Consider the following 24,849-nt stretch of genomic DNA (forward strand, 5'->3'; position numbering starts at 1 on the left):
ACCGAGATTATTGGTTCGGCAATGTCCAATATTCTAACCATACGTCACATGGTAAATGACTTAGAATATAATATACATATACTTATACCTGCAAAAGAAAAGCTGATTAGTTTAAAATAAAATCATTTGAGGAAAGATACATCATCAATATAGAGATAGACAAATTATAAAAGATTCTTTTGAAATAGTTATAATTAGTATATAGCGCTATGAATAACCAAGATCACTACAATTCTACTGCGCTTTCTGACTGACGTTAGAGTAACACTGAACTCACGTGTGGAAATTCTCATAATATGGATAATTACTTGACAGAAAATAAAAAGTAAGACTAAAGCAAGATAAAATGAAGGAAGATAAAAACGATGAAGATATATATATCTTGGTCCTTAATTGGTGCTGAGTACCAACAGTAGAATTGTAGTACTTCCAAACATGTGTTAGTAGCCTTTCTAGAAGGGAAGTACAGCACGTCAACACGACCTTTAGTAGCCGTAAATTTGCTAGTACATTGGTTCTCTCCTTGTTACAACACGTCAACACGAATCTAATCTTCACAACTATTTAGGTCATTGGTTCTGTCCTTGTTACCCTTCAAGTGGAAGGGCATATTACCGTTCAAACATTAAGCCTGCGTGACAATTACAACCAGGTAATATGCTAGCCATGACTAAATATTACTATGTGGCCATTTATATATGAATGTTAGATTAACTGTCTGTCATACTTTTATTTTAATTACATTCTCAATAAGCCTTCAAGTGCGGGCCTGATTTTTTCTTTTTTTTTTATGCGATCAAGCACGTGAAATTTCTTTTTTTATAATGAGTGGTCGTGAGATTCGATCTCATGACCTCTTCCTGCTTTGATTCCAAATTGAGGTGTGTGATCATTTCATAAGCTTGAGCTTAAAAAGAATACACTTTTATTTTCTTACTTGTATATTCTCATGACACAATCTATTTATCTGTATATTGTTATTTAATTATATGAATTTCGTTTACTTTGATTTTTATTGTGGTATTCTTTTTGTTGTTCTTTTTTCCATTTTCTTTTTCCGGATAAGATATGAAATCAAAACACAGACGTATAAGTAAATGAGAAAATATAATAAATTAGTTAATGAGGGATTCTTGAAGAAGTCTCGATCCTTCACGAGAAATGGCATTCTGGCACACCCTTCAAAGATCCTAATTCGTATCTTTGAAATACATTTGGCCAGGGAAAAGAAGCGGTATAAAATCTGAAGCTGTCACAAGGTTAGACAAATACATATATTATATATACATCTAAATAAATAGTTAGATTGAATCATTATTAGCGTTATAGAACAAAAACCTGAGCTTTTAATTCAGAATGTTTAATTGGGGATAATAGATGAGTTTAGCATATGAATAATGAATAATAAAGAGATAGTAGTAAGCTACCAACCAACGTCTAGAAGGAGTATTGGTTAGCATTAACTTGGGGAGCACAGAGTGGGAGACACGGATACGAAAGCTGGATGATAAAGTATTTTATGATTTTATTATCAGTCTTTAGTCTCAATATATGATTGGCTATGAGTCTATGACTATGATATTAATATAAATTATTGCTTAAAAAGTTATCATAGTCGTCGGACCCTATATACTTAAAAATATTAGGTTGGTAGACATAGTTTTCAAAAAGGAGTTTCGTTGTAATTGGTCGTTTGATTTAACTAATTCTTGATGCCGCCAACGACACCTTCAATTTAAATTTGGTGTATCAAACTTCGGTTTGATTACTTCACGAGGACACACAATTATCAGACAAAATGTTACTAGTATGTAACTATATATATATCAAATAATAATAATAATAATAATAATAATAATAATAATAATAATAATAATAATTACCTAAGTCTACCCAAAGAAATATTAGAAAACAAAAAGCTAGAGTTCCTTATACAGTGTTGTTATTCATTGTTGAGAATATAATTAAGTAAAATAAAAGTATGATATCTCTAACAGCTAAAGCTTTTATATGAGATGGTAGCACGCCAACATCCTTAACTTTATCCAATAACAAAAATCTAATGACATTCCTTAATTTGGTAAATAAACAAAAATCTAAATGTGTTTCTCTTTTTCTATTTTTAAGTTTAACAACTATTATTTGGTTAATTTATCCAGTTGGTGATTTAGGGTAGAAGTTACTTGTTACTTTATTAGGAAAACGTGGTTAGGGAAATTGTAGAATATATTGTTGGAGACGATCATCGTAATTAGTCAAACTTGTGGTTGTTAATTGAATGAACACAAAAGGCGTGAGTTGTTTACTGTTACATATACATCTTTTTTAAGATATTAATGCTTTAAGCCCTAAAATTGTTAATGTGGTAGTCATTATCTTGCAATATGTAAGCTCCTATGATTTCACATTTTTCTTTACCCAGGTTGTTTTATGTTCCCCCTGTCTATTACCATCTGTTTTTCGTTAGAAAAATAAGCTATAGAAAGTCAATCATGTTAGTGAGAAAGCTGTTAGAAAAGATGTTCAAAACTTCTCTACATGGAATCCTTTATTACTACTATAAGCTAAAGTCGAGAAAAGACTATAGGAGCTAGAAGGAATAGAATAAAATTCTTATTCAGATCTTTCTTTTCTTTTCAAACAAACGCATACGAAACTTCTTTTTTTCTTTTATCATTAACATAATCTAATTCCTTTCAAATTAAAAGGATACAGTTTATACTTATTTGTTTGATAGGAACTTGAAAAGGTTAAAAGAAATCGATAATTGATCTTCATAAGAACAAAATCAAAAGCACAGAGGACAAATAATATTAGCTGTGTGTGTTCCGACGTTATTGTCGACAAGTTATTAGTAAAACTAACACCAACCAAACTTTGGTAGGGTACGAAATCTCAGTCCGAGGCCTAATAATCTTGAAGCTATTATAACATGAAACAAAGAAAACATTCTAAATCAGGACAGAAATCCAAAAAATCTTAAATTTTAGAAATAGCAAATTGAAGAATATAAAAAATAAAAAAGATTAGCGAATGTTTGGGCCATGCAAAGAAAGAAAGTGGGAATATCAGGGGGAGAAAGGTCATTAAGTAAACCAGCTAATCCCGGTAAGTGAGATAGCCACCTCTAATTATATGTTTTCACTAATTTGACTTCAATTAAAAATTCTCACACTTGTCGTTAGGCTGTTCCTTTTCTCTCCCTCTACCAAAACAATGTCCTTAAATAAATACTTACTAATTAAATTTTGTTCCCAACAAAATTTAATTGAAGACCCTTTCTTCAGTACTGCCCTTACCTTATACTAGTTAAGAGTTTCTCAATCCAGCTCAATTACAAGCTAAATATACTTGATTATAAAACAGAAATTAATTAAGTTTCCTCCCATCCCCCGAACCCCATGTGGCGCAACAAATGCCGTAGTTTCAGCTGAAGTTTTCAAATTATCTATAGGCTTCACCATTTTATGACTTCCACGATAACAGAATAGATTTAACTTGAATAAACTAATAATGTAAAAAAAAAAAAAAATACACTATAGAGTAATATAACTTATGGTATACAGTGGCGAGCCACATTTAAACAAGGGGTTCATACGATACCCTTGCTCAACATTTTATTATATTACAAGCCAAAAATAATAAAATGTGTGGTAAATACAAAGGCTAAACTCCCATGTGAAACAGAAGCTTAATATAATTTATGGAATCCCTTCAATAAAATTTCTAGCTCTGCGCTGATTTATAGCAGGTAGTCTACGTAATTTTCAGGTTGTTATTATGAATTATTACTTGTGATAGGTGACATGATAGTGTAGAAATTCGTTGAGTGTTGTCATTGTATAGAAAATAAATTATAATAAAATAATAAATTAAGCATTCATGATGATCTTAGGTAAAAGATGAACTTCAAGAATCGAAATTTAAAAGGAGAATGAAATTACTAAAGAGATGCAGTTAGTTTTATTTCAGAGAGCAACGTCTTTTCTAACACGCGTGTAACTCGATGGACCTAATGACATGAGGTAACATGGTCCGAGTTACGTTTCACCGACTTGGTTTGAATTCGCATGTCGTGTCCTAAAAAGAAGCCAACCACGTAAATTACGTTTCGTCTTAATAAAAAAAATGGCAATTTCGGTAGTAAAAAACCAGATAACCAATTAGTAAAAACAAGAAAAGAAAATTGGTAGATACGTAGTGGGTATTATGTTAGGAATGTACAACGATAGTTTACCAGTAACTTATCATAAAATAGTAGTACTCTTTTAGTAATAATATAGTAGTACAATGTAGTTATATTATTAAGTAGTAGCCTATTCTTTATAGAGTTTTCTTGAACAAACCCCAACTACTCTTTCTTTCCTCTTAATTCTCTCTCTCTCTCTCTCTCTCTCTCTCTCTCTCTATATCTCTCTTTCTACATGGCACCAATGTGAAATCGAACCAAAAAAAAAAAGCGTTGAAATCGTGTTTAGAGATCGGTTGAGAGGTGTTTGTTTTAAGAACATTGAGGACCGAAGCGTGTGATCTAAGGCTCCTTTTTTTTTTTTTTTTTTTTTTTTTTTCTCTTTGTTAGCTTCAAGCTTTATTATGAGCTCATAAATTAAAGAAGTATAGTTTGCATTACCAGAAAAATGCAGTTGAAACAATTCCTGAGGTCATCATCATTGGGAAGCAGTTCAAAAAGATCAAGTTATAGTAGGAATTTTGACTTACCGGACGATACACCGGCCGAGACATCATTGGACACCGGAGAGTATGTCGGAGGAGCAATGTTACCGGTTTTCCTCAATGATTTACGAAGAAACAACGATGAAGATTTAGTTGAAGTTACGCTTGAATTGGATGATAATTCAATTGTATTGTGTAGCGTAGCACCAACACCATCACACAATGCAGAAGGAACTCTGAGTGAAGAAGAAGAAGTGCCTAATGGATTTCTGGCACGTAGTGCATCAGCAGCTTCCAAACTACGCCGGAAATTCTCCTGGATCCGATCGCCGTCCATGAGGTCACGGACGACGTCTGTGGCAGCATCGGATGTCTCTGATGATCATTTCCAGCATCATCAGAACAATAATATTAGTTATACCAATACAACCAACACGTTATCAGCCCGAGAAGAGATGAAGTCAAAACTGAAGTTAGTAAGGAGTAAATCAACGGCTCAACGTGCACTTGGAGGGTTGAGATTCATAAGCAAAACAACTGTTGAATCTGATACAAATGTGCTATGGAAAAAAGTGGAGGCGAGGTTTCATGCTTTGGCTAAGGATGGTTTGCTTGCTAGAGAAGATTTTGGTGAATGCATTGGTACATTCAAAGTTCTCAATTCATGTAAACCATATGAATGCCATCTTTTTTTTTATTATTATTTCTTAATTCTTCTAAAAATTCCTAAATCATGCATGAAATCAGTTTAACTGAAATGCTAGGTTGATTTCTCAGATACTCACTCAATTAATAGTTATTATCTTAGAAAATCATTACTTATTATTTTTTATTCTAATTTTTTTTTTTAACAATGAAAGTGACTGTTTGAGATGATAGCTATTAATTGAGTGATGATATGAGAAATCAACTCAAATATTTTTATAAAATGACTAATTGTGTATGTGTAGGAATGGTGGATTCGAAAGAGTTTGCAGTTGGAGTTTTTGATGCATTGGTAAGGCGGCGGCGACAAAAGACAGCAAAGATAACAAAACCTGAGCTTCATGAATTTTGGTTGCAAATTTCTGACCAAAGTTTTGATGCTAGGCTTCAGATTTTCTTTGACATGTGGGTTCTCTTATTTTTCTCTTACCTTTTTACCTTTTTTTAAAATTATTTTGTCTACTTTGTTCCAAAACATGCATTATTTTTATCTCAACACGAAAAAGCAACCTTTTTTTGTCCTATATGTGAAATAAGAATATAAACTGACACGATAAAGACACTATCAATATGCTTAAACTATTACTAGTATAACATGTTAAGTAGTTATGATTGGTCCACTTCTGGTTAACGTAAAATATATTCTGTAGTAATATGTGACCGTGTTTCCGATAAGTTAAATTCTGGAATAGAAGAAACGAGAAACAACCAACACATATATCAATACTGAAACAAAAACCATTGTATATGCATTCAGTGAAGATTGAATGTTCGAAAACAAGAAAGAATATAACTCATGTATGGAAGAAAAATATTATATATTATGTGATATAATTTGTTAATTCATTTGTACTCTTTTTAGCGTTTTAATTCATTTGTACTCTTTTTAGCGTTTTACTTGACGATGATATTACGTATATGGTTATCGTAGGGCGGATAGCAACGGAGATGGAAAAATCACGAGAGATGAAGTACAAGAGGTAAGATTATCATGGTTTAACTGCTCAATAAAATTTAAAAAGGTTTAAATTTAGGTCAAACCATATTCTATTTGTGCAAAATCCATCTTGGGCAGGGGCATCTACAATAATTCGAAAAAGCACTTTTTTAGTGTTAGTTATCAATAATACTGCTTTATAGTATTATGCAACAGAATAAAATATGTTAATGGAGGAGGAATACTTATTTAATAGTAATAATATAGTGCTTCCTCAAAGATTTGTCATCGTATTTATATTTTGTTCTTCCAACAGCTAATTATGCTGAGTGCTTCGGCAAATAAGTTGTCCAAGTTGAAGGAACGTGCAGCCGAGTATGCTTCTTTAATTATGGAGGAATTGGACCCTGAAGGTCTTGGTTACATTGAGGTAACATTTCTTGTTCCTCATTATGAATTCTAAATCATATAATCACACAGTATTAAAAAAATTGACAATTAATATGAATTAACTTATTACAACAAGTTAGTTATCATTTTTATCAAGTTATTAATTACACCAATTATATGTTGCTTTTTTATTTTACACACCCTTATGAAACATTAATTAGGATGAGTATTTGACTAATTTATCCTTATTTATGTCTAAGTTATAATCTCTCTATATTAAATGTTTACTCTATTTATATGTCATATTCATTAATGACAAAATTTTACTAAAGCTAAAATTAAAAAAAAAAGATACTAATTAATATTGTCTTGAACTTATAAAATGATAAATAATTTGACACAACTATTATTAATAATCATGACAGATAATTTGAGCGGAGGGAGTAATGTTTATTATAAAAATTTATCAATAATTACCTTACCATATTGTCAATATCTTTTTACACCGTCAATTTATAAAATAAAAGTATCCACAACAAATTAGCAAACGAACATTTGGTCAAATCTACCTTTCTATTAGCTGTCTTGTCCAAACCATGATTTGTACATATTTGGACATTGGACCCACAAACTTCCTCTTTTTCTTTTCTTTTCTGAGTTGGTGTTTGGCACGAACTTCTTTTGTACGATCGACCACGTCTAATTCAAAAGCATAGGGAATTCCTGCACTGTATTTGGACTTTTTGGGGACCACAAGAAGGTTAAAGAAAAAGAAAATTGCATTTAGAAATCCTGTTTTCCAAGGGGTCGTTCGGTGCATGGTATAAGCTGGGATATTCCAGCACTAATTTTTGTACCATATTTGATAGAAGGTATAAATTTATCCTACCTTGTACCAAACAAGATATAAAATGCATTCCATCCCAAGAGATGGGATTATCCCTTCTTATCCCACTTATACGGGGATTATTTTATACCATCTAAAAGATGGTATAAAATAATCCCAATAGATAGGATAAATTAGTCCTGAAATTATAATCCCGGAATAATTTTGACTACCTACCAAACGACTCCAAATTGTTTAACCATATGAAAGAAGAGAAAGGAATCAACGGAACACCCTCGTTTCTTATCTAATCATTGCTTAACAATCATTGAAACTTAGTGCAGCAGGTTTCCGCTGGTTCTGTTCTTTGTAAGATTAAAAGGTTATCTGACTAAAATGGTAGATAAGTGTCCAAAAATATTCTTACGAATTACTATCTTGATACAGTGAAAAGAGATCATGTGATGGTAAGCAATATAAAGATATGAGTTTAACTATGTAAAGCTGCCCATCAAAACAAATAGCCTACAAATGTATTTTTTTTGTATATTAATGTATATATAAATATTTTAAACATAGTATATATTTTTTGTATATATGACTAATGGTTCATTATTTCTGACAAACGACCAAATATGTAATTTTCCCTAAAAATAATCACCTCAAAAGGGAAGCGTCCAAAATATTCTTATTTTTCATTTTATGTAATACTCTTTCTTTTTCAATTTGACTTAAAAACAATGTCACTATATTTTAGAAAATTCAACTTTAGATCTTTCATTCTACCCTAAATGACATATTTTTGTAGCATCAAAGTATGATGACATGTTTAAGACCACAAATTCCCAGGACATATTTGATATTTATCAGACGTCCTTTCTTTCTAAAAATGGGTTTACAGTCAATGAAACGAAGAGAGTACTTTTATTTGCTTTGCCAAGTGGTTTGGCAAAACGACACTTGATGATATTCCCCTTTCCTTTTCAGTTATGGCAGTTGGAAACGCTTCTTCTACAAAGGGACAATTACATGAACTACAGCAGACCCTTAAGCGTAACAAGCGTTGGATGGGGTCCTAATTTAGGAACTCATTCTAAGACCAAGAACCTAGTAAAGAAAGCAAGCTATGCACTCAAATGCCTTATATTAGATAACTGGCAAAGAGGCTGGATTCTTTTGCTATGGGTGATGGTTATGGCTGCACTTTTCACCTGGAAATTCTTGCAGTATAGACGACGAGCAGCCTTTCAAGTTATGGGTTACTGTTTGGCAACTGCTAAAGGAGCTGCCGAGACTCTCAAGCTCAACATGGCACTTGTTCTTTTACCTGTTTGTCGAAACATACTAACTTGGCTTCGGTCTACTAGGGCCAAGCTTCTCGTTCCCTTCGATGATAATATAAACTTTCACAAGGTAAGCTGCACAAGAAGAGAGTATACTATACACTTCCTGAGAATTGTCTTAACAATGTTGTTTCAACTGCAGATTATTGCATATGCTATTGCAGTTGGAATATTGCTTCACGCAGGGAACCATTTAGCGTGTGATTTTCCACGTCTGATTAACTCATCTCCTGAAAAATTTGCACTGATAGCTGCTGATTTTGACAACGTGAAGCCCACTTTCAAAAGCCTATTGACCGGTATTGAAGGTGTTACTGGCATTGCTATGGTGATTTTGATGGCAATTGTCTTCACACTAGCAACACGAAGCTTCAGGAGAAATGTATTGAAGCTGCCACCTCCTTTCAATCGATTAACAGGCTTCAACGCATTTTGGTATTCTCATCACCTTCTAGCAGTGGTCTATGTACTCCTAATAGTACATGGAACATTCCTATTCTTGGTTCACCAATGGTGGCAGAAAACGGTAAGGGCATAGAACACCAAATTGCTTTATATAAACTAAAGATTGATATGTTAACAATCTATTTCCCATTCTGCAGACATGGATGTACATCTCCATGCCATTGCTCCTCTATGTAGCAGAGAGGAGTCTGAGAACATGCCGATCAGAACACTACGCAGCAAAAATTTTGAAGGTGACTTGCTTTTATCAATCTAGTTATCCATCTATAGAGAAAATAGACTCCTTTCCGCATACAAATGAACTGCAATTAACGCCAGCTTCTAGTCTCCCTGTCTAAACCCCCAACAAGTCTTAACTCTCGCCAAGTGTCTCACACAACTTAGATCCCTTAACCAAATAAAAGGGAAAACATGCACTGAGGTGCACACATTAGAGAGAGATGAAATGATCCAAACACCACGGCAAAACCATATATTCAAGTTTTTTTTTTTTTAATTATTTTTTTAAAGCAAATTATGCCCCTAAGGGCGTTTTTATAAATATATTCAACTAGCTACTTCCCAAAGCAACGAAAAGTTTTACTATGTCCTCACACAACTAATGTCAGTTGTGTGAGACACATTCTAAAAAATTTCCAAAGCAACAGAGTTTCTCTTATTCCATGCCATACTGTCCACTGTGTACATCATAAAACATGCCCATCAAGCATCATCAGAAAACAATCAAATACTCACACTCCAACCACCAGCACCACATATTTTTCACAACCTTCCATTACGGAACTCAAAGTCAAGAGAGATGGTCAACATAAATAAAAACATTGACTTATGGTAGACATTTTTCTAAGTATTTAATTTTATTCCTACATTCCAAGAGATGATATAAGCATCTGTTTCCTACAGCCTCTACCCCCAAGACAGTAGTAGAAAAACAAACAAAACCTACTTAGATAAACACGGTAACAGGGGAGAAGGAAAAGAACAAAACAGGAGACCAATGAAGATGTTTTTTCTTTGATCCTTACAGGTTTCTGTACTTCCAGGAGATGTCTTTAGCCTAACTATGTCAAAGCCTAGTAGTTTCAAATACAAGAGTGGGCAATACATATTCCTGCAGTGTCCAACAATCTCCTCATTTGAATGGTAAGTGTAGTGTTTCTGCATTTAAGTCAATCATGCATCGACCAACAGATATTTAACATATATCTTGATGTTTCTCCAGGCATCCATTTTCTATAACATCAGCACCAGGTGATGACTACCTCAGTGTACACATCCGCATGGTAGGTGATTGGACGAATGAACTAAAGCGGGTTTTCACAGAGGATGATAGTTCAGCATGTGAAATTGGCCGGGCTAAGTTTAGAGAACGCGGGAATGTTGATCAACGAGGGTAACTTCCTTTGCGTGATTTTTTTACCATTCAAACGTTAAATCAAGATTTCTTTATTAAGAAGTCTAAAAGGCTTGTAATGACGCAGTTTACCTCGATTGCTTGTTGATGGACCATATGGTGCCGCAGCACAGGACTATCAAAATTATGATGTCTTGCTCCTCGTGGGACTAGGTATTGGAGCTACACCTTTTATAAGTATCCTCAAGGATCTATTGAACAATTCAAGATCAGAAGAACTGGTACAAATCTTACTTCAAGTTAATTTGGAACTAACCAAGTAGAATGTTAAAGACCCCAACTTACAGTCTTTGCCCATGATTCTACCTTAGGATTCGAATACTGAAACCAGTGCATCGGATGACAGCTGGACAAGTATTGCCTCTAGCGCCACATCAAATGGAAAAAAGAAATCACTAAGGACAAAAAGTGCACATTTTTATTGGGTTACCAGGGAATCAGGATCCTTTGAGTGGTTTAAAGGGGTGATGAATGAAGTGGCTGAGATGGATCACAAGGTAATGCACACAGATTTGTTATAGGATATCTTTAATTGCCCACCCTCCCCACTCTTCATCATCATATCAGGGATTCTGCTATGATCTAATATAATTGGCTCAGCTATGCCTTTTGTGATGTGATTTTAATGAAACAGGGTCTGATAGAGATGCACAATTATCTTACGAGTGTTTATGAAGAGGGCGATGCCAGGTCCACTCTCATCACCATGGTCCAGGCGCTCAACCATGCAAAACATGGTGTTGACATCCTGTCTGGCACACGGGTATGATCCATCACTTCTCTCAATCAAACCTTCTTGAACAGAAATGGAAAAGAAATATAAGAAGTAATGGTTTTCAGCTTAGCTCAATGAGCGCCATAGTCTAGCTAGAAAAAGATCTTATTATTAGAAAGTTTCTAAATTTCATGAGAAATCTTCAACCACAACACAGAATTAAAAGAAGAAAACTTGAGGTGAAGCATTCTCCAATCAGTACTAATTAAACTAGTTCTACTGCAGGTAAGGACGCATTTCGCAAGGCCCAAATGGAAGGAAGTATTCAACAAAATAGCTTCGAAACATCCATATTCCACAGTAGGTAAGGAATTCTACAACCTAAACCTTAATAAACTGTAAGCACATGTAGTTCTAAGAAGTGTTCTGTCGTACCTGCGCCTATTTGTTAACCTCTCACTTCTACAATATGTCCAAACCTTCTGCCAACGGAAATTATCACATAATAGAGGCGAAGGAAGAAAATTTAAATATATATAACTCAACACATGAAACATAGAGCAGAACTTAATGATGCAGCAACTTTACCAAATTATAAGAATGGCCTGCTTTTCGACTAGATGAAGATAGAAAATATAGCTCTACAGAAAATATAGCTCTACAGTACTAAGGCATGATGAAGTAGTACGGCACTATAAATCTTAACGTATCTTTTAAAGGAAGCTAAACAGTTAGTAACAAGTGAGATGAAAAATGTGTTCTTTAAACTTCAGAAAGGGAAAAAAAAAAAAAAACTCAAACAGTTAGATCAAGCTGATACCAGAAAGGATGTTATCTTCTTCATGACAATGACCAATTAGAAGGAAGAAGCAACCGACAGAACACTTCCCTGATAACATTTTGCATTGTCAACAAAAGAGAGGAAGGGAAAAAGAACTAAAAACGAAGAAAAGCTTAAATAAATCAAGCTATATTTGTTAACAACACAGTTCTACATGATATACAGGAGTCTTCTACTGCGGGTTGCCTGCCTTGGCAAAGGAATTGAAGAAGCTATCCCAAGAATTGACTTACAAGACATCCACACGATTTGAGTTCCACAAGGAGTACTTTTGAAATAGCAAATTTAGCAAATAAGGGACACGGTATTCTTTTTTTTTTTTTTTTTTCTTTTCATTTTTTTGTAATTGTCCATATGATTAAGAGGAATGCATGTACCAATACACATTGATTCAGATAAATGTAAATGCATATATTATACGAATTACAATAGAGAAAGAAGTCAAAATAGTAGAGTTCTATCTATAAGAGAATGTAAATATTTGTTCTTCAGAGATCTCCACAAAAAGATTTTCCTACTGACACAAGAAAGCATTATGTTGTCGTTACAGTGTCAAATATATACAAACAATATTGTCCCACTACTATGTACCTATGTGTAGGGTGTGAAGAATGGTACATGACATCCTTAGTGCATTTGTGAATACCACTAAGCTGCAAGTGTAAGAATGAAGAGGAGAATTAAAGAAAAGGAGGCACAGAAGGACGTAATAAGCAAAAGAAAAGGAAGAAGGTCTGATGCTGCCTTATAAGCGCTGAGTAAATGACAAATCAAGCTACTACAAGGCAGTTATATCCATCAAGTTTCCTAAGCAGTGATAGAAAGATTCTTTTCTTACTCCAAGATAAATAAACTGTCTCATGTATTTGTTTCTATCTTTTTCTTTTTCTTTTTCTTTTTCTTTTTAAATGTTGTCAAAAAGGCCCAATGACATATCCAAAATTACAGATGGGAGAGGGCTGTCAATAAAGAATACTGAAGAAAGTCGATATATAGTTTTTGTATCAAACACTGGGAAAGAATGAATATAAATACAATTCAGCGCTTACACAGCAAAAAACCATTAAAAACTTCTGTATATCATGGCAAAAAAAAAAAAAGTACAATGTGATACCTATATGGAAAATGAAATTACAATCAGAAACTTTAAGTATCCAAAACTTATTAATCCTTCAGTCCCTTGAGAAGTTTGGAAGCCCATCGGCGTACACGACGCTTCAGTGTATAACCAACAACTATTCCAGCAACAAAGCAAATGGCACAGAGCTTTGAGCAAGTCCACAGTGATACTGTTTGTCTACAATCAAAGATGGAGAGTGTTACCATGAGAGTACCACCCATTTCCATTATTTACATTTCTCCCAACAAGGAGTTCAAGAAATTCATCAAGGATAATAGACTAACAAAAGATATAATGTACTTAGCTTGGGTTTCAAATAAAATAGACTTAAAACTTCAGCACAGAAAATGTGAAGTTCACCATCAGTAGTGGTAGCAGTGTTATCAAAAGAGAAAAGTTCTAAAGTCGTTGGAGCTTTAAGCACAAATAAAGCGAGGGCTTTAATGAAAAAAGGCGCAAATGGAGAAAAAATACAGATATATATGTTAGTCCAAGACTAATAATTATAACCATGAATGACAAATATATGGACAAAGAAATTGAAATAAAATTACGATAAGTGAAATATCAATTGTTTAGTGTCACCGCTTCAGAAGAGGCTCATTGGCAAGAAAAAGTATGTTTTAGAGCCTTAATGATGACACTAAGGCGCACATTAAGTGAGGCGAAGTGCTCAACACGTTTCGAGCCTCGCTTCAAGGCTTAAGCGCGCCTTTGACCACAATGAGCGGTAGCTGGTGATAATACTAGATGTAAATGCACAGATCCTCAATCTGGAATCCTAATCTAGGTACACCTTTCTACCATATAGAAACATGTAATTAATGATTAAAGACAACAACTCAAGCTATCCCATTATCTGTCTGATAAATTCTATTTATTTCTCTTCCTCTATCTCATACTCATTTGACCCCTTTTCTCTCATAATCCATTATTCGTACATATCCCGGATACTACAATTATCAAGCAACCAAAAGCGTACACCATGTCTTTTCCTATAACAATACAAAAATCTAGGGATGCTATTCTCCCCTGCAATAGTATCTACAGCCAGGTTCTTGATGTTAGTCGACCAACTTTTGCACCAATTAAGTAAGATATCTTGTACCCCCCAACCAAAAAAAAAGGGGTATCAAATCTTGAATGACATGTCAATTCTCAACATGCAATCATTATTCCCCAACGGCCACAATTTGTCACTATTATTGAGAATTGAGGTGAAAAAGGGAAAGGGTCATGTGTCACATATTCAATACTATATACCTAGATGTTAGTTTATTACTTACACTGTTATGCGAGGCAAAGGTTAAATTATTGTAAAAAGAAGCCTATAATGTTACCTGGGAGAGCGAGTAAGCAGAAGCTGTGAGTGATCAGCCGAAGAAGAAGATTTAATGGTTGGCTTTTCAAAAGCAGCAGAAATGGAACTTAAACTCCCATTTGCAGAAGACATCGCACTATGAAAAGCCTTCTCTATTCCCTCCATACTATTCAATGTTCACCCAATAATTTAGATTTGCCCCCTCCAACTCTTGTGCTAGGGTTTTAGGAATTTTGACTCCCTTCTTTTCTTTTTTCTTTTTGAACGGACAGACAATTTTTTTTTTTCTTTGTTTTACATAAGAAATATTAATTAGCACGGATATTTGATTACTTTTATTTTTATTTATGTTTAAATTATAATCTTTCTCCATCAAGTGTTTACTCTATTATGTGTCAATCTCCATTATTTGACAAAATTCTATTAATGGGAAAGAAATAATTAATTATTTCTTGAACTTTTAAAACGATAAATAATTTGAGACAACTATCTTTAGTAACCATAACAAATAATTTGAGACCGGGGGACTATATATCAATAAGAAGGGTCAAAAATATCCCTCAACTAGGAGGAATGGAATAATTTTTGTCGTTTGTTTGAAAGTTGATTTTAAATATGTCATTATTTGTGAACTCATATTTGCTACTCAGCTATGGAAAATAGAATAAATTTGCTCTTCGTATGGATTTGGTCTCAAATAATAACTTGCTCAAATTTACTTTTTCGCTTTTTTCAACTAATTACTTTACAGTTAAATATTTACTTAATTTCTATTTTCTAAAAAAATGAGAGGAAAACAAAAGGAAAAATAATAAAGGATCAAGAAAGTATATGTAAAAGATCCACTACTAAAAAACAGTTGAAAAGCAACGGAATCCGTCGCTTTATTAAGGAAAAGCGACGAATTCCGTTCAGTCGCTTATTGGCCCGTTGCTTTTAAAACAGCGACGAACCCCGTCGCTTCAATAATCCGTTGCAAATATTTTATTTTTTAAAAAAACGACTAACTCCGTTACATTTTTTAATTTTTTTAAAATTAAATGAATTATATTAATAAATATATAATGTAAAAAATACAAAATGCGATGGAGTCCGTCGCTTTTCTGGGAATTTTTTTTATTATTATTTTTCTAGAAAAGCGACGGAGTCTTTCTGGAAAAAAACTAGATGCTGAAATCAGCAATTTCAGCATCTCAAACTTGTTTTTTAGCCAAAAAATCACAATCCAGCCTACAACCAGCACTAGGTACTGCCAATACCAATTCTAAATGAGCTACAACATCCTAGTTATCAACATAACATCATATACTATCCAACTAATCCATCAAAACAATCAAACGGGCCTTCAAAGTTCAATTTTTTCATATCATTTAATGTTTACAACTAAAACAATGTAAAAGTGTCACAAAGTCTCTAAAATACAAATAAAGGTGATCAAGGAGTCGTATCTACATACTCATCATCATCATCCTCCAACTCTTCATCTTCCTCTTCATCATTTTCCTAGTTTGGGTGGCGAGAATTGGGCACACCAAACTGTCCACAGGCAATGAAGTTCATAACTTGTGCCTGGAGAGCTTCGAGATTCTTTTGCAACATACTAGTCTCCTTAGCATGATGGCTTTCATTATCAGCCAATTTCTTGTTAAGTTGTTTAATTTGCTGCGCCATAGCTGCATATTGAACACCGTCAATTCCTTCGCCCTGCTGAGAAGACCCTTCACCTCGCAGTCCTGACTGAAGGCAGTCAACGTTGTTTCTTGGCCCAAGACCGTACGCTCTACCCTTATATACCCCCCCTCCCCCTTCCCCACCAATGGCCTTGGTCCACAGCTGTACCTCTATTTCATTTGGAAGCTCGGTAGGAGTGCCTTCAGGTTGAGATTGGAGGTACTGCTGATTTTTTGTTCAAAATAACCCTGTATATATAAAAATAAAAGTTAGTATTTAATTAATATATCATAACTAAAGTTATGTAATTACTTAAATAATTGAATTAGCACTTACCACCGAATCTCTAGCCCTATCCTCTATCCACTCTTCCTCACCCGTCTCTTTATTCTTCTTTTTATGCGTCTTCATAAACAGCTCAACCTGAGGCGAAAATTTGCCCGTCGCCTCTTTCTACAAATAAAGTTAAAGTAAAGAGTAAAAACTCAATAATAACATATTGATAATACATTAACTTACAAGTTTAAAATTACTTACTATTTTCCTAGCGACATGCCCCTGACTTCTTGCACCTGCGGTGTGCAAAGATCCTCCTTTTGCGGACGCACGGGCAACCTTCACCTGCTCAGATTTGGCGATAAACTCAGGAGTTCGCCAATACTCCTTTAGCTCTTCCTATTGGCCGTCTGTTAGCCATTGTGGCTTCTTATTATACTCTTAGCCCTTGCAAACCAGCCAGCCAAACTTGCACTCGCCTTTTTCTCAAAGAGCTTAGAAATCCTTGTTGTAATTGCTGGATCCCACGTACACAAAGTCTACAAATCACGAAATGGATAATGTTAGTTGACAGTTTAAAGTAAAATATATTTATGAAATATGTAATAAGTTGCATACATTAAACTCGCTAAACATAGCCTGACGAACATCATATGGAATCACACCCCAGTTACTATAGAATCATTGGCCATAAAGCCTTCGAACGACTTCCAGGACGGCTTTTGTAGAATCTTTATCTGGATAGAACCTGCAAAGTGGACGACTAGCCTCTTCTAATTCTTGATAGAAGCGCATTGCTTCTTCATCGGGAGGTTGCTCATAATTTTGTTCAGGCTCAAACCCAGAATGTACCCCAAAAGCATCATTGACCATATCACTAACTCTATCATATTGGACATGATGGTTTTCTGCGCGACCTACTACTTTCAACAATAACTAAATTATAATATATAGCATTCACCTCATCAATCTCTCCATGATCAGTCCAAACTAAATATTTATCCTTGAACCCTTAGCGACATAAATGAACCATAACCGTATCCGGATTGTTAAACCTCGTACACTTGCAAATTGAACAAGGACACCTAATTAACCCCTCACTTTGAAAAAGGTCAAGTGACATTGCATGTGTAATAAACCCTTTAACACCTTCAACAAATTCATCATTTACACCAACACGACCACTATTATTCCTATTATACATCCACATACAATCCATCAACAAAAATTCGCACAAATTATTTAGGTTATATTATAAAGTTAGCTAAATTGCATTCTAATAACTTAAGAAATAACAACCAATACCAATAAAATGGAGTCTATTTCAACCAAAATAAAATAAAGTCACCCCTACATAATTTTTGACAAATAAAGTGTAGAATTTCTATCTAAATCATATACATCATAATTCAAAGCTAGAGAAATATACATTCATATTGATATTGAACATACATATAGCCAATTTCAACCAAAACAATAATCTAAAGGGATCCCTACACAATTTGGACCAATAAAGTATACTTTTTTTGGTCAAATTCAAATACAAACACATCAATATAATTTCTAAATTGAATAAAATAAACTAATTACATACACATTCAACCTACAAACTAAGATTAACCAAAAAAATCAAGAAAAAAACCCTAAATTCTAAACATACCCATTTTGACAAATAAAGTGTATATTTCTTGTCACATTCAAGCCAATACACATCAATAACATCACAACTACACCATAAATATACTAATACTAAACTTACAATGTAATAATCACAAAACAATTTTAAAAAAAAAAAAAAACGCACCTTTTTCGGGCCAATTAAAAACGGGTCAAGTGGGGCGGCGGCGGGGTGGGAGTGGACTTCGCCGGAGGGAGGGAATCGACGGAGATGGTGTTGGGGAGGGGAAAATCGCCGGAGGGAGGGAATTTTGGGGTAAGGGACTTGTGTGGGTGAGAAGAAAGACCCGTTTTGGGTCTAAAAAATTAAAAAAGCGACAGCGTCCGTCACTTTTTTAATTTGTTGACCAGATCTTGACCATTTTTTTTTTAAAAAAAAGTAAAAATAAAAACCGACGGATTCCGTCGGTTTTTATTAAAAAAAAAGAAGATTTTAATAAATTAGTATATACATAAAGTCATTTAATTTTTTTTTAAAAAAAATTTAGAAAAACCGATGGATCATTTTTTTTTTAAAGCGATGGACTACGTCGCTTTTTGCGGAATTTTAAAAAAAAATCCGCCAAATTCTCATTAAAAATAATTGAAAAAAAATAAAAAAGGAATAAAAGAGACGGAGTCCTTCGCTGTTCAGTCTATAACGACGGAGTCCGTCGCTTTTTAGTCGGTTGAAAATTGACTGTTTTTTAGTAGTGAGAATCTTAAAAAATACACATCAGCAAGATAGAAAATATTTTTCCAGAATTGTTCAACGGATAACTAATAGTAGAGCTTTTCTCTTTCAGTTTCTTGAAGGTCAAGTGCACCTTTGTCTACATAATTGTGATCACATGCATAAATTTAGTTCAACAAATTTTTTTGTTTGTTTGTTAAAACAGTGACTACATTTTTTTGTTTGTTTGTTAAAACAGTGACTACAATCCATGAATGGTAATATGTTGGGTTATTGTGCTTATTTTAGTATCACGTATCCATGGAAGTGATTAGTAAATAAACTAGATATTGCACTTCTTTGTTAAACATGAAAAATAATAAGCTTATCTTATTAGTAGTTTAAACGTCGAAATTGTTAACATTATCGAAAATAAATGAGAGGTAATCTATATCTATATCTATATATATATAATATAAAGCTAGGCATAGACAAGGTGATGTGGCACCTCTCTATGACCTCCATTAGTATTTTTCTTTTTTCTCCTTTTTTTGACTTTTTCTCTCATTTCAATTATTTTATTTTGCAAAATCAATATCCATAACTCATACCTCTTCAATTACATAAATTGTGGTCTTAATTAGTAATAGTAGCATCCCTAACACTCAAGCCTTTCATATTCATAACCCCCAATTATTTAATGTACAAGTTTATGACACCTTAAATCACACCAATAGAAATTTATATTGAGATTGTTGGGTGGCCTTTATTTCGTTTCTCAGAAAAATGAGTGGGTCACAAGTCTGTGACAAACTTTTGAGGTGCTTAAGAAGTAAAAATTTTGCTGTATCATGTTGTTGTTGTGTAGATGTTTCGTTATGGATGATCATGTGTCGATGAAGACTTATGGTTGGAGTTTTTTCCTTTGTTGCCTCTTTGGCTGGTCAAATTTTTTAACTCTTTTGACCTGATTTTGCATGCAGATTACAAGAGAGAGATATATAGAGCCTGTTTGGATAGAGAAAAAAAAGCAGCCTTATAAGTTGAAATATGTCAAAAAAATAAGTTGGATACCTAACTTATTTTTTGATACTATAATTTTTTTAGATAAAAAAACCAAACGAGCCCAATTATTTTTTTGGGCTTATTTTAAACACAAAAGACAAAATTACCAAACAAAAAAAAAGAAAAGCAAATTTATAAGTGACTTATAAGCCAATCCAAACGGGCTCTATGAAATGAATTGTTAGGCAGTCTTGCATAGTTAGACTTTACGTGGTACTATGATTCGGTATGCCTAATATTATTATAACAATATCAGAACTTTGTTTCTGTTTCTCTCTTTTCCCATCTATCTGTGGTATCGTAAATTAGTACTTACATTTTTTAAAATATTCTAATGAGAATTTTATTGCTTTTGCATATTCATTTATAGCTTCTAGAATCTATTAGGAGCTTTGGACTTACTTGATTATCCAACGAGGAAACCAGCCCCATTAAGGTATGTTGCAACCATACATTTGATATTATTTGCTTGGGTTCTTGATGATATGAATGAGGAATTCTTTAAAAAACTGATTTAACTTTTTCTCTTTGTATTTTTTAAAGAATTTGATGATGTTATGTTGATATCCGGGTCCTTCTTTCCTCTTTAGCTTATAATTAAGTATTCTATAAGGTTTTTATTTGCTTAATTAATTTACTTCTTCAGTTTTCTTCCTTTGATGGTAAGGTTAACTTACTGTGTTTTCAGGATAGTTTCGAAATTTAGAAGTAGGAAAGGAAGCCAACATATACGAACATGCTATTTAAGGAAGAGCCAATGTATTCAAGCATGCTACTTAAGGAAGTATATATATCCTTCCATAGTCATATGGATCAACTCGTAATAATCATAATGATAGAGCATGAGACTGTAGATTAATTTGTAATTTTCGACATACAATTTAATTCATAGAAAAGTTGTTTATTGACATGTAAAATTATAATCTTTGAATTTTTCATTTTTTTGCTGTTAGAAGTTCTCAAAAAAAAAAAAATTCAAATTTCCAGAGATCATTATTATGTTATGTTGAGTCTGAACTCTTTGAACTCATTACTTGAAAAATGTAAAAATACTAGCGATAAAAATGATTTAGTAAAGCTGCCTCTCTCTCTCTCTCTCTCTCTCAAGAGAGAGAGATAGTTGTTCTTTTTGGACTTTGATTCATCATTTATCGAGGATTGAATTTTAAGTTTTGGCATTAAAATTTTCTTTCTCTGTTAAAACATGGTAAGAGATATTAATAAAAAAAATCTTGATTTTAAACATGATAGTGAATATTTAAAAAATGAGCAATGCTAGGAGGAATTAGTTGAAATAGAAACTAATTTTAGGATGTTGCATAAGATTAGTAAAAGGTGAAGGAAATTTCAAGTATATAAATTTGAAAAAGAGAAGGAAATAAATGTGTAAAGAGTTTATAACTAATGATATATTTGTTAAATATTTAAATTTCTAAATTATATCTTAAAGAAGAATTATATATGCAATTTTAGACAATATATGGTTAGATCATAAATCTCTTTAAAATAGAAAGAGTATAATGAGCAATTAAATCTAGAATTATGTATATAATTGGCGCTACATGAACTCCATAAATGTTCCACAATTATTGTATTGGAAGGATTAGGAGGATGGTAGTATTTTGATGTTTTAAAGCTGTGTAAATTTATAATGTTATATATACGTAATTTGTTTATTTACAAGAATGATATAAAATAATATATATGTAAATAAAAGATAGATTTGAAAAAATCAAGCAAGATCGTTGACAAAAATTCTTATCAATAAGTATTTAGAAACAGTGAAGTATGTTCATTGATATTTATCGGCATGAGATATTTATATATTAAAAAATGTGAAAAATAAGGAAGATAACCAATTATAAATTATAAATTTTATGAAGTTATTTCTTGGTGTTTAATGTAGCACGTAAATCATGAAAATATAAGAAAAAATTATTTTTCTGGCATTTTGCATAAAATCGGTAGAAGGAGAAAGGCAAACTAACTTGATTATTTTAAGGAAGAATAGTAATAATTATTGATCCTACGGAGGGATTGAGTAAACAGAGGTAAAGAAACGAAAAAACGAGTACGTAAAGGGAAGCCGAAAATTAATGTTAGGATGAATATAAAGAAGGATATGATTACATAGTTATTAATATGAAAAATAATAGGGGGGGGGGGGGGAATAAGAAAAAAAAGAATAGATAATCAAGAAAATTGTGAAAAAGAAAAAAAATAAAAAATGTCAAGATGGTAATGAGAATAAGATCAGAATATTTTATTATGTTTTTGCTTTTTCTTAATTAAATTCCTAAAATTATTAGATAATTTTTTTGATTTCAGTTTTTTTTTTTTTTTTTAAAAAAATAGAAATCTAAAGAAGATCATTAAGATGGGAGGAATATATTCCACACATTTGCCACATAAGTAACGTTTGATTCTTTTGATTTATGAGATAAGGAGAGTGAGAACCAAGGAGAATTATTTGTTTGATATTGAAGTTGTAGAATTGATTTTTTTTTTCCCATTTGTTATCAATCATGAAAATATAATTAGAATAACAGTAGTGTTGTAATTAAAGAACGAAAAAAGATAAATTGATTGATGAGTAAAGGTTGATGTATTTATTATTATTTAATTGTTATTTAATTTTCTTTTAATGATCGCGCGAACCGCGGATAAATTCACTAGTAAGATAAGATAAGTAAGAGATGATCAACTAAATTAGTACTTAATAGTTTAAAAAAGATACGTATTTATACGAGAGCAATTACATGCATTACTGATGCACGAACGGTTCAACTCTATATTAATTTCAATGTACATTAATTATGAATAAAATTGTAAAACATATATATTCAGTGTTTGTTTTGGTGGAAGGTAACAAGTATTCAATGAAATAATAGAGTTGCACATAAGCTAGCTCGGATCGAGCTGCACATATGATAGCTGAGACACTTTCATTGGAAAAAAAAAAAAAAAGGAACAATACTCAAATTAAAATGCTACCAATTCAAGAGATAATTTATAAGAAATAGCAACCAAAACTCATTATCCCTTCTGCCATAAGACTGACTACCAACCATTAGCACGGGTTCTTGAGCTTTGAATTAGCACATTTAGCAAATTGGGTCGGGAAACAGTTTGTGGTAATAACTTGTTATCTTGAGAAGGTCGAGATATAATTTTACTAGTTTTATCTACATTTATTTTCGGGTCTTTTTAATCTAGTCATATTTGGGTATAAGACGTGAGTTGGGTTAAATGAATACGATGTGCGTGAGTTATATAGATTTTTTTTTTTTAAATAAGGCTTTAATATGATGTGACATGCTAACTATGAGAGAATGAGGTTTTGTGTGTTTTTTAAATTTTTTAGAAAAATGGTAATAGTTGAATGATTTTGTTGTTCTAAAAGAACAAAAATGATTTTAGTAGGTAATTCTCATAATTTGGGTGACCATTCAAGGAATTAACTCTTGAAAACTAGTACTCGTACGAAACATAACTTGTTTTGTTCATATTTCATAAGGAGGGCTCGAATTAAAAATACGCGATTTCACTAGCATTTTTTCAAAATTTGACATATATACGATACAAATAGAAATTATGAGTTTTCACCTTTGATTTATCTTTTCCCTTATGAGGAAATATTAAACGGCTCATGTGATCATAACAAGAGGTCAAGGTTTCATATTTCCTCAACTGAGATAGTTGTAAGAAGATTTGAACTAAATCTAGATATGGTAGCTTATTTTCAAGAAGATGAAAATGTGACATTCAAGACGTCAAATGATACTACCAACAAAGAACCCTCAATTTGTGGCCCATACAATTATTACTCTTAATTAGCTGAACAAATCAACTCCTTTAACTTGCACAAAACAACGGAAAATCTCCTTAATTTTGTTTAAAAAATTCAGGTTTGCATACGCAACATTCATTATTTTACTCTTTTCACTGCAATAATTTAGTCGTTGTCAGTCCTTTTCTTGTTAGTAATTCAAGGTGTATAACAAGCTTCTATCATCCTTTGTAATTACTGAAAATTGTGATTAGCTTTTATCAATTTCAGGACAAAGTTTTTTGAAATTTCATTAAGGTGGATTACGTTCATGACACGGGATGCACGTGGAGCTCAGGGGATGCACGTGCAGTACACGAGATGCACGTGTGACGCACGCTGAAGCTACTGTGGAGCTTATGGTGGCATGGTGTTTCAATGGAGGAAGGAGATGAAAAAGGTTGGAGAGATAAGTTTTGGGGTTTAATTTGATGCGTAATGGGTCGGGTTTTATTTTGGGGAGGATCAATTTAATTTAGTGGTAAATTAATGAGAAATGGTGACTAGAATATTATGTGGCAATTTTTAATAAGATGTCAATGACACCGTGGCAGTCCGTTAGGGATGAGGGTAAATTTATACACTTCATTAACAGTAAAGACACGGGCTAGTAGTATAAGTTAGTAGGGGTAAATATAAACTTTTCCTCAAGGTACATAAGTAAATTTGACCCTTTTCCCGTAAAAATATCACTCTAGTAGAAAGATAAAGTTGATTCTGTTATTAAATTCTCTTAAGTTTATGATTGAATCTTGTAATTAAATCCTTTTGTTCTGTACTATGTAATTAAATCATTTTGTTCTAAACTATGTAATTGCTCTACGATATACCTATTAAATTATTGTTGTAAAGTCTTTCTGATGTATTTCATTTTTTGCCTGGATTACCCTTTTTTTGGGGTGGTTTTTAATTTTTACCCCTCAAATTA

General features: G+C 32.8%; 1 protein-coding gene across 4 annotated transcripts; it reads left to right on the forward strand.

Moving 5' to 3' along the window:
* Positions 1-537: 537 nt before the first annotated feature.
* LOC132037153 (respiratory burst oxidase homolog protein E-like) lies at positions 538-13,183 on the forward strand. 4 transcript variants are annotated; one of them, XM_059427618.1, is made up of 15 exons: positions 538-652; positions 4,634-5,316; positions 5,625-5,784; positions 6,311-6,359; positions 6,633-6,746; positions 8,520-8,945; positions 9,018-9,401; positions 9,478-9,573; positions 10,368-10,483; positions 10,563-10,733; positions 10,822-10,975; positions 11,066-11,251; positions 11,389-11,517; positions 11,755-11,833; positions 12,476-12,827. In XM_059427618.1, exons 2-15 carry the CDS (start codon positions 4,638-4,640, stop codon positions 12,583-12,585), a joined length of 2,853 nt encoding a protein of 950 aa, XP_059283601.1. In that variant the 5' UTR covers positions 538-652; positions 4,634-4,637; the 3' UTR covers positions 12,586-12,827. The 4 variants fall into 4 exon arrangements, with proteins under 4 accessions (XP_059283601.1, XP_059283600.1, XP_059283602.1 ...); XM_059427617.1 differs by lacking the exon at positions 538-652 and adding an exon at positions 12,861-13,183 and having other exon boundaries at positions 4,389-5,316; positions 12,476-12,614; XM_059427619.1 differs by lacking the exon at positions 538-652 and adding an exon at positions 12,912-13,183 and having other exon boundaries at positions 4,389-5,316; positions 12,476-12,614.
* Positions 13,184-24,849: the final 11,666 nt, after the last annotated feature.

This window comes from Lycium ferocissimum, chromosome 11, assembly GCF_029784015.1.
Source record: "Lycium ferocissimum isolate CSIRO_LF1 chromosome 11, AGI_CSIRO_Lferr_CH_V1, whole genome shotgun sequence".
Taxonomy (NCBI): Eukaryota; Viridiplantae; Streptophyta; class Magnoliopsida; order Solanales; family Solanaceae; genus Lycium; species Lycium ferocissimum.

Bases quoted from the DNA above. Each gene is read 5' to 3' on its own strand.
- LOC132037153 (XM_059427618.1), top strand. From the start codon at position 4,638: ATGCAGTTGAAACAATTCCTGAGGTCATCATCATTGGGAAGCAGTTCA. The intron at 5,317-5,624 runs GTACATTCAAAG...GTGTATGTGTAG, and splicing joins AGATTTTGGTGAATGCATTG to GAATGGTGGATTCGAAAGAG. The intron at 8,946-9,017 runs GTAAGCTGCACA...TTTCAACTGCAG, and splicing joins ATAATATAAACTTTCACAAG to ATTATTGCATATGCTATTGC.